Raw genomic sequence first — 13,540 nt, 5'->3', positions numbered from 1 at the left:
AATGGCCAGGCCCAAAGACTATGCCTAAACCCTTTGCAGAGCTGCTGGGATTCCAACTGAGAGGTTAGCCAAAATTTGTGGCCTAGTCATTTTTAGGTGAAACAAGTTTCATCACCCATCTGGTTTCCTCCCTTACCAAGTGCAGGAATGGTCCTTGGGACAGGCGTGAAGCCTGGGTCTACTGAGAAACATGTTTTTAGAAATTGGCCTTTCCTTCATCTGACTCATCTGCTCAGAGATGTGTATAGGGTTGTTTTACACCACTTTCTCTGACTTTAAGAATGTGCAGACTTATAGCCAGAATTGCCAGAGGAGCCTAAATAGTCAGTAGGGAAGGGAGGCCAGGAAGTATTAAAAGAAGCAAAAATTAAAAATTAAAAAAAAATACAAACAAACAAAAACAACTTGAGAATAACAAAGAGAATCCTCTTGCCATATGAATGGAATCATACATCCACAGCCAAAGCAGGGTGCAAAATTTGTGGGGTCCAGTGCAAAATATAAATGCCAGGACTGCTTGTTTAAAAAATTAAGAATTTCATGCCCAGCTGGGCATGGCTCAGCAGTTGAGCATTGACCTAGGATCCAGGAGATCGTGGTTTGATTCCTGGTCAGGGCACACGCCCAGGTTGCAGGCTCCATTCCCAGCAGAGGTCGTGCAGGGGCAGCCCATCAATGACTCTCTCATCATTGATGTTTCTCTCCCTCTCTCTCTCTGAAATCAATAAAGATTTTTTTTTTTTAATTAAGAATTTCAAGATGACGAGGGCAGATCATTAAACCAAGTGCAGGGCCCTTCAGCACAGGGCCCAGCCTGCGTGCCCACGAAGCTATCCTTGACCACACCTGTACTTTCCCACAGGGAACTTTGGTGACCTGAGAAACCATACCCTACTTCCAGTTGTTGGCTGTGGCGCCTCTTATTTTATGTACACATCTCCATGCATCTTTCTAGCCTTTGCCATTAAAACAGCTCAAATGTATTGATCTTTCTGCATCCATCACATTTCCCATCTCACATAACACAAATAAGGGAGCTGGAAAATAAGTAATTCCATTCCTACTGTCAGGGAACTGCCAGATATAAAGGTTTATAAGGTTCCTGGAAGAAATAAAGGGCAGAAAAGTTTCCAGAACTTGACAACAGACTGCATCAAGCCAGGGAGAGGCTCTTTTAGGAACCACTCCACAGAACTGTGGCTCCCAGAGCAAGCTAATGCCCAAACTTTTGCCCAAGTTTACCGGTCCTTGTGAAAGCAGGGTGGACGGACCCTGATGACGACAGCCTCGCCATCCACCCACCTCTCTCGGCAGTGCATTCAGCGAGACAACCGGCTCACCACCACCAGCATCTCTCTGCTCACCGGTCTTGCTGGGGCTCCAGCCCACTCCGCTCCAAACTAGTCCATAAAACACTCAAGCAGCTTTTTCCTAGTGGCAGTTACTTTAATTATTAGTAGTAGTTCTGTTGAAAAAATCAATTCAGAGCCAGAGCTACCAGGAAGGAATCTATGATACCGCTTCTGAGAGCCGCTAAGGCCAAGTCACAGTTTAGCAGACATTCCTACATATTACTGTAACAACGGTGGCCATATAAAGTCATCATCCAAAACCGGGACCCTTTCAGGGGTGGAAGGGGGGACGGTTAATAATGATGCTAGGAAAGCAGGCATAATCCTGGGCCGTCTCTGGCACTCCGCGACGCCTGGCTGTTCCCCACTGCACTCGAGCAAGACCCCACTGCACTCGAGCAAGAGTCGGGGCTCCCTAGCTCACACTCATGCACTTGGGTTTTCTATCCAAATGACCTGCATTCTTTTAAAATGTTACTCTACCTATGCTTGACTCTCCCCGCAACTTCTAAATTCATGCCGAGTTAGAATTTTAGCCAGATTCTACCTGCTAACTCCCCTCTTCCTCCTTCTTGGCAGCAGACCTCACTAGAAATATCCGTCGGCTGGCTTTGATTCTACAAAACGAAGCTTCTCTCGTCAGCGATATTCCAACCGTCTCTTTCTAAACGTTCTGTCGTTCACGACAGTGACTCCAGTTTCCTGAATCAGTCGCTTATCAAAGAGCGATTGGGAAAAAAAAAAAAAAAGGCAGTAAGACAAACTTACAGACGGGCAATCCAGAATTAATTCTTCGACAGCCACTACGTCCAGGCCAAGGTTTTCTGACAGAATTTCAAATATATATTTGTATGAAGGCTCGATTTTCATTTTTCGGTTTTCCCTTGCATCTCTAAATCTTGCCTAAGGATAAAAAAAATAAAAAACACGTAAAAATTGTCATTATAAAGAAAAACTGACAAAATATTTCATTTTAAATAAAAGCGACAGTTAAGAAAACTCGTATTATAAGCGACACCTGTCTCTCTTTCAGCGTTTCCTGTAGGTTGGGGATGCCGCTCATGCTGCGGAGAAACTTGGATGACCTGCGGGTGTGCGCGAGCGCCTCGGACAGCATCGACTGCACCGTGCGGGGCACAGGCCTGGGCAGAAGTCTCCCCGGCTGCGGCTCGTCATCCTCTGAAAAAATTATTCTTTCACTAGAAGGGATGAGATTCAGGATATCACTTGCAGTAGGACTAGGGATCTTTCCAGGAAGAGACTTGGCGTCTTGTCCAGAGACTGCCTCTCCCGCGGAGGTGGCCTCTCCCGCAGAGGTGGCCTCTCCCGCAGAGGTGGCCTCTCCCGCAGACACGGCCTCTCCCGCAGAGGTGGCCTCTCCCACAGACACGGCCTCTCCCGCAGAGGTGGCCTCTCCAGGGGCCTCTTCTGACAGAGCCTCTTCGGTCCCGCCCTCTTCGCCGGAAGGAGGAGGAGCCTCTTCTTCCGGAGGGGGCGGGGCCTGGCCACTGGGATCCGCTTCCGGATCCGGGGGAACACTGTCTTCCGAGCCGGGAGGAGCCTCTTCTCCCGCAGCGGGGGCGCCGTCTTGCTCCGAGCTCATGTTAACCCGCCTTTCCTCCTGCAGGACACCTCACGCTTCGAAACCTAGATTATAAATTATAAAATGTTTTCTTTTAAAACCGTACAATAAACTCAGTGTTATGTGTCCATTTATCCCTCCCCTTGAAGCTAGTCGACTGGCAAAAATCACCTGTTTCTCCCTTACCATGTTATCTGGAGAAGCTAACTTCACAGGACTAGAGCGATGGCTTCATTTTATTTTTAAATTACAGTTTACATTTGATATTATTTGGTATTAGTTTCAGGTGTACAGAAAGATGATTTTTCTAAGAGGGCAGCACGCACTCGCACACACACACACACATTCCCTCACATTCACTCACTCACACACACACACACATTCGCACACACACTCACACACACTCACACACACATTCCCTCACATTCACTCACTCACACACACACACACACATTCCCTCACATTCACTCACACACTCACACACACACACATTCCCTCACATTCACTCACACACTCACACACACACACATTCCCTCACATTCACTCACTCACACACACACACACACATTCCCTCACATTCACTCACACACTCACACACACACACATTCCCTCACATTCACTCACTCACACACACACACACACACATTCCCTCACATTCACTCACACACACACACATTCCCTCACATTCACTCACACACACACACACTCACACATTCCCTCACATTCACTCACACACACACACACTCACACACACATTCCCTCACACCCACTCACACACACAAACACACACACTCGCACACACTCACACACATTCCCTCACATTCACTCACTCACACACACACACACACATTCCCTCACATTCACTCACTCACACACACACACACACACACACACACATTCCCTCACATTCACTCACACACACACACATTCCCTCACATTCACTCACACACACACACACATTCCCTCACACTCACACACACACACACATTCGCACACACACTCACACACACACACATTCCCTCACATTCACTCACACACACACACTCACACATTCCCTCACATTCACTCACACTCACAAACACACTCACACACACACTCGCACACACTCACACACACACTCACATACACTCACTAGGGGCTTTTCAAACTGTAAGCGCCCCTCCTGACTCTGACCCCAGGGGCGGGCCTGCTGCTCCCGCCCGCCCGTCCCTGTCACAGTAACCACTGCAACCGATGGGCAGGCACCTGTCCTCGGGGCTGGAAAAGACTGGGAGTGGCTGTATTCGAGGCTGGTGATCGCCACAGAGCTGCTGATTTGTCCAAGAAACCAAGCAAACCACGGGGCGCAATGAAATGTTCCTTAGGTGGAAGAACACTGTGACACAATGCAATCCGCCAACCAGACACTCAACGACCCGCCCATCTCGTCTTTATGAGCATAACCAAGAGCCCGGCGAAAGCAAAAAACATTCTCTAAGCAGCCAAAATAAATACCCCAAACACACAAAGTCCATGCTAATATGGGACTGTGACTCTAGATTGAACCAACGGTATCATCTACAGTGTAAATGCAACCTGCTCGCTCAGAAGAGCTCCGGTTACAAAGGAGTGTGGAAGTTACCGTGAGCACGTGACCTGGAAAATTAGGAGACGCCAGTGGGATGGGACAAAGTGACAGTTACCAAAGAAATCATCGAGTAGGTATGACAATAATAATGAAGCCTCAGTCAAAGTAAACAAGTTTCGGGGATGTGGCTAAGATCCAGAAACCGTAGGATAACGGTAAATACTTGAAGAACAAAACAATAAATTTCAAAGCAGATAGTTCAAAAGAAGACAGAGAAAGAGGCTTTCTAGTGAGAAATTTTGAGGCCACTGATGCAGACTGGGCCTCAGTGACACGGTACTTCTTCCGGGGGGACACCAGCAGCCTGTAACCTGCACACCACAGCTGCCCTCTCCAGGTTTTTCATAAAACTCGGAAACAGCTAAATTGTTTTCTCCGATATCCAAAACTGGCCTATTCAAGAACAGAAATGCCCAAACTGACCTATCTTTGAGTGCCAGCTACAGCTCACCAGTGTATCCACCTACTGCCAGGAAGCACAAACAAGGATCATTGTTCCCGAACCGTCTGCGGGCATTTTTCTCATCCCTCTCTCCTCTTTCTTTAAAAAATCCTGGTTTTTACATTGTTCCTTGGCTACAGTCTAGGGTCGATCTTCTTTACATGTCAGTAAATTTGCTTGGAAAATAACTAAACATCTCTGAGTTATTATTGGACACAACAACAATCTGCAATACCCAGGAGTTCTGTGTGCATTACGTTCTTACACTTGAAATTGGTCTAGAGGAGTTGGTCATGCTATCGATAATAAACCATGAACCAGTACAATGATACATATTAGGGAAGTCATGCCAACTGCCTGTCACTCTGCTCAAATTTATGCTTTTGATTTCTGCAAAACAATTCACTTTACTTAGTAAGAAAATCATGACTTCTCTCAAAAGATAATGATAGCCATGATTGTCTGGTTTCGGAAACCAGCAGAATTCAATTTCAGTATAATGGTAAAACACACGTGCTGATTGACTGGAGAGCTTATCTACAGGCAACCAATATTCTTCTAGAGCCACACAGTTATTTATGCTACTATACAGCCACCTTTATTTAAGCGATTAAGGGAGGGTTAAAATTAAATAATGATGTTTTGTTGAAGAAATTAAGGAAATATACAATAAATCTTAATGAATTTTTCATCTAAAAATGGTTACTGTGTTTTAAGTGTTGGCACAGATTAAAATTTCAGAACACAATTCATTCCCTGAGGATTCCAGATAATTGAGATTCATGGCACATAATTTCAGAACTAGAAAAAATATCTTAGCCTTGGCCGGTTTGGGTCAGGGGTTAGAGGGTCACAGCTTCCTGGTCAAGGACACGTACTTCAGTTGCAGGCTCAATCTCAGCCCTGGTTAGGGTGCATGATTTTAGAGAGAAAGAAGAAGTGGGGGGGAGAGAGAGAGACTGAGATTTGTTGTTCCATCACAGCCAGCCAAAGTGTGCACAAGAACCTATAGTATCAGAGAAGAAAGTGTGGAAGGGAAATCTCTAAGGAGGATCTGTCATTTGAGATAAGTCTTGGGACCCTGGCCAAGGAAGCAGGCTCGATCTCCGGTCTGGGCATATACGAGAATCACCAATGATGCATAAATACGTGGAACAACAAATTGATGTTTCTCTCATGTGTGCTTTCTCTCTCTTCCGCTCGCTCCTTTCCCCTCTCTAAAATCAATACATAAAAGTTTTAAAAAAAGGTAAGTCTTGGTAGGATATGTATAAGTACCATGTACAAGACTTGTGAAGTAATATTAATTGTCAACAATTAAGTGGCAGGTTCTGTGCCTGGTGAGATACATTCCTGTGCTTGATAAATATACAAAGATGGGCAAAAGTAGGTTTATAGTTGTGAGTTCACAAAACACAGAGTTTATTCTTGTATTATTTATTCATTATTGTATTATTTACTTGTATTACAACTGTAAACCTATGTTTACCCACTTCTGTATACATATTAATATTCAACATATTTAAATTTCAATGTTTAATATTCAACATATATATTCAAAAAACTGTATCTATTTTGAGCATTTTTTCTAAAACTAATAAGCCTAATTTATTTCAGTATTTTAATATATTCTGCTAAGATGATGGGTTTCATTTCTTTTAAAACTATAAACATATAAACAACCAGATGCTGGCCGGGTAGCTCAGTTGGTTGGAGCATCATCCTGATAGGCCAAGGTTCCGGGTTCCATCCCTGGTCAGGGCACATACAAGAATCAACCAATGAATGCATAAATAAGTGAAGCAACAAATCAATGTTTCTTGTTTTCTCTCTCTCTCTCTCCCTCTCTCTCTCTAAAATCAATCAATAAATAATAAATACTATTTAAAAAATAAACAACCAGTCGGAGGAACCACCCTTGCCAATTTCAAAACTTACTACAGGCTACAGTAATGTGGTATTGGCACAAGATAGACATAATACATCAATGAAACAGATTTGAAAGGCTAGAAATAAACTCATACATTTATGGTCAATTCATTTTTCACAAGAGTGCCAAGACAGTTGAATTGGGAAATAATAGCCTTTTTCAACAAATGGTGCTGGGACAACTGGAAAAACACACGGATACACCTGTACAAGAATGAATTTGGATCTCTATCTCACACCATATACAAAAATTAACTCACAGTGGATCAAAGACCAGCCCTGGCTGGGTGGCTCAGTTGGTTGGAGCATCATTCCGTACACCAAAAGGCTGCAGGTTCAATCCCCGGTCTGGGCACATATGGGAGGAAACCAACTGATATTTCTCTCTCTCTTTCTCTCCCTTTCTCTCTTCTCTAAAATTAGATCATATACGTACATATATATATACACACATATATATATATATATATCCCTTCAGAGGAGGAGAAGACAATGGGTCAAAGACCTAAATACAAGAGCTATAACAATAAAACTTTTAGAAGGAAACATGGGTGAAAATCTGTGTGACTGGTGATTGATAGATTAGGCAGAATTGCCTAAATCTTGGATTAAGGAATGTCTTTTATTTCTATTTTTATTTTTTGTTAATCCTCACCGGAGAATATTTTTTCCATTAATTTTTAGAGAGAGTGGAAAGGAGGGAGAGAGGGAGAGAGACAGAAATATCGATGTGAGAAAGACACATCGAGTGGTTGCCTCCTGCCCCCACCAGGTCCGGGGATGGAACTCGAAACCTAGGCATGTGCCCTTGATTGGGAATTGAACCCGAAACCCTTCAGTGTGCCAGCCAACACTCTAACCACTTAGCCACACTGGCCAGGGCGGGAATGTCTTTTAGTATGACGCCAAAAGCCACAAGCAATCAGATAAAAAAATAAACTTCACCAAAATTTAAAACTTTTATGCATCAAAGACACTATCAAGAAGATGAAGACAAGACACAGAATGGGAGAAAATACTTACAAATCATATCTTTGGTAAGGATCTAGTACGCAGAATATATAAAGAACTCTTACAACTATAAAATGGCATCCCAATTTAAAATGGGAAATTTAATAATGGATCAAGAACCAAAATAGATATTTCTGAAAGAAGATATAAAAATGGCCAACGAGCACATGGAAAGATGCTCAACATCATTAGCCATTAGGGAAACGACAGTCAAAACCACAATGAGCTAGCCCTGGCCTGTGCGGCTCGGCTGGCTAGAGCACTGTCCCGTGCACGGGAGAGTGGTTGGGTCCTGTCAGGCTGTGTGCTGGAGGCAAACCATCAATGTTCCTCTCTCTCTCTCTCTCTCCCTCCCTCCCTATCCCTTCCTCTCTACAAAAAAAAATTTAAAAAATCAATATTTTTAAAAACCCACAATGAGATAGCACTTTACACTCACTAGGATGACTATATATATAATAAAAGGTGTTGGCAAGGATCTAGAAAAATTTTAATCTTCATGCATTGCTGGTGGGAATATAAAATAGTGCAGCCTTTGGGGAAAATAGTTTGGCAGCTCTTCATAAAGTTACTCATGGAATTACCATTTGAGTCAATTGTTCCACTCCCAGGTGGAATTTTAGTAGTAATTCCACCCAAGAGAATGGCTAACATATGTTCACAGAAAATGTGTACACATATGTTCATAACAGCATCGTCTGTAATAGCCAAAGCGAGAATAACGCAAATGTCAAATTAGGCGATGAATAGATAAACAAAATGTGGCATGTCCACATAATGGGACATTGTTCGGTCATAACAAGGAATGAAGGACTGTTATATACTCCAATGTGGATGAACCTTGGAAATCAAGCTAAGTGAAAGAAGCCAGATGCAAAAGGCCACATATTGTACGGGGCCATTTATATAAAGTGTCCAGAAAAGGCAAATCTATAGAGACAGAAAGTAGATTATAGTGGCTGCCAGGGACTGAGGGGAAGGAGGAATTGCGTCTAACTGCTAATAGGCATGGCTTTATTTTTTTAGGTGATGGAAATGTTGTGGAATTTTAAAATACTATTTTAAAAGAAAAGAAAACATAATAAACACTGCACTAAAGAAATAACCAATTTGTTGACAGTATATCAAGAGGTTTTAGTTTGGAAATCTTCCCCTCAAACCTACGGGCGGGGGGGGGGCATATTGAAACGAGAGAAAGGTAAAAAGGTGGAGTAAATTTAGGCTTCGAGGACCTGTGGGCACCAGTGTCCCCCTTCGCTCAAATAGCTATTTGTAATCTTTTAAAGAAAGGATATTAAAAGCAAAAACTGTTTAAGTTAGTCCTGAATATCACCAGTGAGGTTAAACATTATCTGTGGTCCCTAAGGTCAGGGTGAATCCGTAAGCTCAGAGGAGAAAAACTGAAAGCAAATTCCAAGGAGAAGCTGCAAGAAAAGCAAATTCCAAGGAGAAGCTGCAAGAAAAGAAAGAGCGGGGGGGGGGGGGGGAAGGAAAGACGAAGGCCTCTGCCCCGTTTCTGCGCTCCAGCCGCAGCCACCACTCAAAGCTGCATGAAGGCCCCTTACGTGCCCAGGGCTATGACAGTCACTCTGGGAAACAGAAACCATGACTCTTGGCCCCAAGAATTCAGTCTCATTGGGAGAGCATGTCATCTTCATGAAGCAATCAGGGGTGTCACATTGTGGAGTTCGGCTGGAAAAGGAATTTAGAAAAGGGAAAATTTAGTGTGTACAAAACAAAGAGGATTTCATGGAGGATCTGGACATAAACCAGCCTTAGATGATAAGAATTCAATCAGAAGCAGAGGGGAGAGCCCAGCGGTTGAGCGTGGCATATATATTCAAGCTCTTGTTTTGTGAACATAAAAAATCTTTATGGTTAGTAGTTTGCATATACTGAACATAAGGAAACTGATAACTAGGTATTAGTGACTATCATGACTGAGAAACAAATAAATTCTAAATAATTTCTATGGTTTAACATTTTTTGCATAAATCACATATCTAAGATTCTCAAAATAAATAAATAAATAAATAAATAACCACTCCCATTTGGGGAAGATTTTGCCTGGGGGAGCCATAGATTTCTTTCTCTAACGATATAGTTTGAGATGCACTTTCTACATGGTTTTCAAATGTCAAATTGTACTTGGCATGTAATGAAATCTAAATATAAAATATCAGCTTACTGTTACCGGACTGGGACCAGGCCTGGAGTGGGTCAGCCGGTAGTGTGTGGATTCTTGACTTCATGTAGGAAAGATTCTACAACATGAGTTCAGGTGATTTTGAGAGTATGTTTATTAAAGCTGGGGACAGTGAAAAAAGGAAGGGCTTAAGGTTGAAGAAGCGACAGGAGAGAGCCTAGGCAGGGCTGCTTTGGCACTCTGAGAAATAGAAGTCATGGTAAAAGAAGTAAGCCAAGGCAGGGCTGCTGTTAGCTCACAGAAAGTGAGAGAAAAAGGGGGCCTTGGAGACAAGTTCAGCGGGTGATCCTGGGGTGAGCTGCCACTGCCTGCTGTTCCCCTGGTTGCAAGTCTCCTGTGGTCCCTTAGAGTTTAGGAGAAATAGAACAGAGACACAAATCATGGGCATCCTCTCTGGGTCCTTTGCCCTGAGGCTTTTAATCTTTCTTTGGCCAGCAGGAATCCTAGGGAAGGTCTTATGGGAAGGTCTTAACAATATTCATTAGCTTTTCAAGCGTGTCTTTCAATAGCCTGATTCATCAAAATGTGTGTATAGAGAGGTCAGCGTTATTTTCTGGTTAGTTTTATTTTTCAAGAGTGTCATCAAAGAAGGATGGGAACTGAGGCTGGTCTGCTCTGGGCCTGTCTGAAATGTGTAAACCATTTGCTCCTTGGTGTCTTTGGTTAGGGAAGATAAAACCTTGTGATTCATTAGCTGGCTATAAGTTGCTCAAATTGTTTGGCCTTCTTTAATTATTTTGTCTCAGTTTCCCTTATTCCACATGTCAAGGAATTCCCCAGCTTCTTACTATCCTGCCACATTACCACTTCCAAACACTGATGCAACCATTTAAGTCAGAAAATGTATGCAACTACATTACTGTATACAGAACTCCTTAAAACTATAGAAAATTTTGAATATATTACATAGTTGAAATGTAAAAAAATCTTAGTAAATGTAAATTAGGTTACTATATATACATATCATATACGTTTGTAGGTAGGTAGGTACACATACACAAAATGTTGGTTGTTCACGTTAACATGTTTATAATAGCAAAAGCAAGCAAGAAAGCAAACACGTTTCCTGGAAACAACCAAAGTGTCCCTTAATAAAGAACCCGTTAATTGTACTGTAATATCCTCCCTATTAGGTAAAATTTTAATGCAGACATTAGCAATAAAAAGCATGAGGAAGAGCTATATATGCAGATGGAGATCCCCAACATGGATTGTTACATAAAAAAGAGCAAGGTACTGTACATTGACTAACGATACCAACTGTATAAATTTTTAAAAGTGTATATATGCATATATATGGTATTAAGTCTCATCTAAGTTGCACTTTATTTTTATTTATTGATTGATTTTAGAGAAAGAGAGGAAGGGAGAGAGGAACATCAATTTGTTGTTCCACTTATTTATGCATTCATTGGTTGATTTTTTTTTTTTTAATATACCTTTATTGATTTCAGAGAGAAGGAGGGAGAAGGAGAAGGAGAGAGAGTTGAAACATCAGTGATGAAAGAGTCATTGATCGGCTGCCTCCTGCGCGTCCCCCGACTGGGGATCGAGCAGACAACCCGGGCATGTGACCTGACTGGGAATCAAACCATGATCTCCTAGATCCTCGGTTGATGCCCAACCATGGAGCCATGCCCTGCTGGGCTCAATGGTTGATTCTTGTATGTGCCCTGACCTGGGATAGAACCTGAAACCTTGATATATTGGGACGACACTCAAACCAACTGAGCTACCCAGCCAGGGCCCTAATATGTTTTGTTTTTTTTTAAATATATCTTTATTGATTTCAGAGAGAGGAAAGGAGAGGCAGAGAGAGAGATGGAAACATCAATGATGAGAGAGTCATTGATTGAGCCCACAACCCGGGCATGTGCCCTGACCAGGAATCGAACCCCAATCACCTGGATCCTAGGCCTACGCTCAACTGCTGAGCCATGCCCGGCCGGGCCCTAATATGCATTTTAAAAAGGTTTAATTGGTAACATTTTTTCTTTCCTCACATTTTTTCCTTTATGTAGCTTTTACATGTATGTAATTTGCATTCATGTAATTAAATAAGTTATGTACTTGCATAAATCAGTAACAATTTAGATTTGATAAAAATGCACTAAAAGCTTAAAATTTAAATTAAAAATTAAACGCTTAAAATTAAAAATATAAAATTTATGTAACTGCATAAAATCAGAAATAGTTTAGATTTGATGAAATATGTTAAAAGCTGTCCAGGGAAGCCCTAGCCAGTTTTGCTCAATGGTTAGAGCATCGCCTGCAGACTGAAGGGTCCTGGGTTTGATTCCAACCAAGGGCACATACCTTGGTTGCAGGCTCGATCCCTGGCCCAGATCCGGAAGCGTGCCAGAGGCAACCAATCGATGTTCTCTCTCACATCAATGTTTCTCTCTCTCTCCCCCTTCCACTCTCTCTGAAAAGCAATGGAAAAAAATATCCTCGAGTGAGAATTAAAAAAGAAAAAGCTTTCCAGGGAAGATTCACAGTAAATTATTAACAATGATCACTCTGAGTGAGGAAGACTGGCAGAAGTAAAGGAAGAGCCGCACTTATCAATTTTATAACTTTCTGTATGGTTCTTTAAAAATATGATCACACCCTAGCTGGTTTGGCTCAGTGGTTTGAGCATCGGCCCAGGCACATGCCTCAGCTGCAGACTCATCCCGATCCCCAGCCCAGGTCTAGGCGCCCCAGTCGGGGCCTGCAGGACGCAACCAACTGATGTGTCTCTTGAATCAATGTTTCTCTCTCTCTCTCCCCCTTCCACTCTCTTTGAAAAGCAATGGAAAGAATATCCTCCAGTGAGGATTAAGTGTGTGTGTATATATATATATATGTATGTATATATATACACACACACAGAGTCATGTGCATATTTTACTTGTATTATATGTGTGTATATCATGTACAATAACATACAGTATGTGTTTATATTTTCCCCCTATCTATCTTAGGACTTAAAATTTAGAGCCTAAAATTCCCTGTGGATTTTAGGATTTATTTCACAGTGAATTAAGATTAATTCCACAATGAAGAGGCACGTCCTTTCCTTACACACCTGCTGTCCCTCAGAGCACAGAGTGAACGCAGGATAAACAGTTGTTCATCTCCCTCCTCTCCGCCCACCTCCCCACAGACAACTTACCGCCACGTGCAATCATTTTAAATGCTCACCACCCCTCCTTCCTTAAACTCAATTCTGGAGGTTCACCGCGTGTCCACAAGGCATCCCCAGTCACTTTCAGGAGCCATAAGGTGCTGGACGCCTGCACGCCCGGGAATCCCGAGGTAATCGAGCTGCACACGTGCGTGCTCGGCGGCAGCCCCCTCAAACGCACCCCTTTCTCTCGCCGTTTCTGGACCCCCCCCCCCCCGTCCC

The 13,540-nt window shown here is 42.7% G+C and overlaps 1 protein-coding gene across 1 annotated transcript in view; it reads right to left on the bottom strand.

The window, feature by feature from the left end:
• The window catches only part of DNAH8 (dynein axonemal heavy chain 8), a 248,175-nt gene extending 245,726 nt beyond the window's left edge, over nucleotides 1–2,449 (bottom strand). Inside the window, exons 1-2 of the mRNA XM_081141591.1 lie at nucleotides 2,371–2,449; nucleotides 2,121–2,255 (exon numbers count right to left, since the gene is read on the bottom strand). Of these exons, the coding sequence (XP_080997717.1) occupies nucleotides 2,121–2,255; nucleotides 2,371–2,415 (180 nt within the window). The 5' untranslated portion in view covers nucleotides 2,416–2,449. The remainder of the gene's footprint in view (nucleotides 1–2,120; nucleotides 2,256–2,370) is intronic.
• Nucleotides 2,450–13,540: the final 11,091 nt, after the last annotated feature.

This window comes from Miniopterus schreibersii, assembly GCF_964146895.1.
Source record: "Miniopterus schreibersii genome assembly, chromosome: 6".
In the NCBI taxonomy this organism is placed as follows: domain Eukaryota; kingdom Metazoa; phylum Chordata; class Mammalia; order Chiroptera; family Miniopteridae; genus Miniopterus; species Miniopterus schreibersii.
This window is presented reverse-complemented; position numbering and strand designations above follow the sequence as displayed.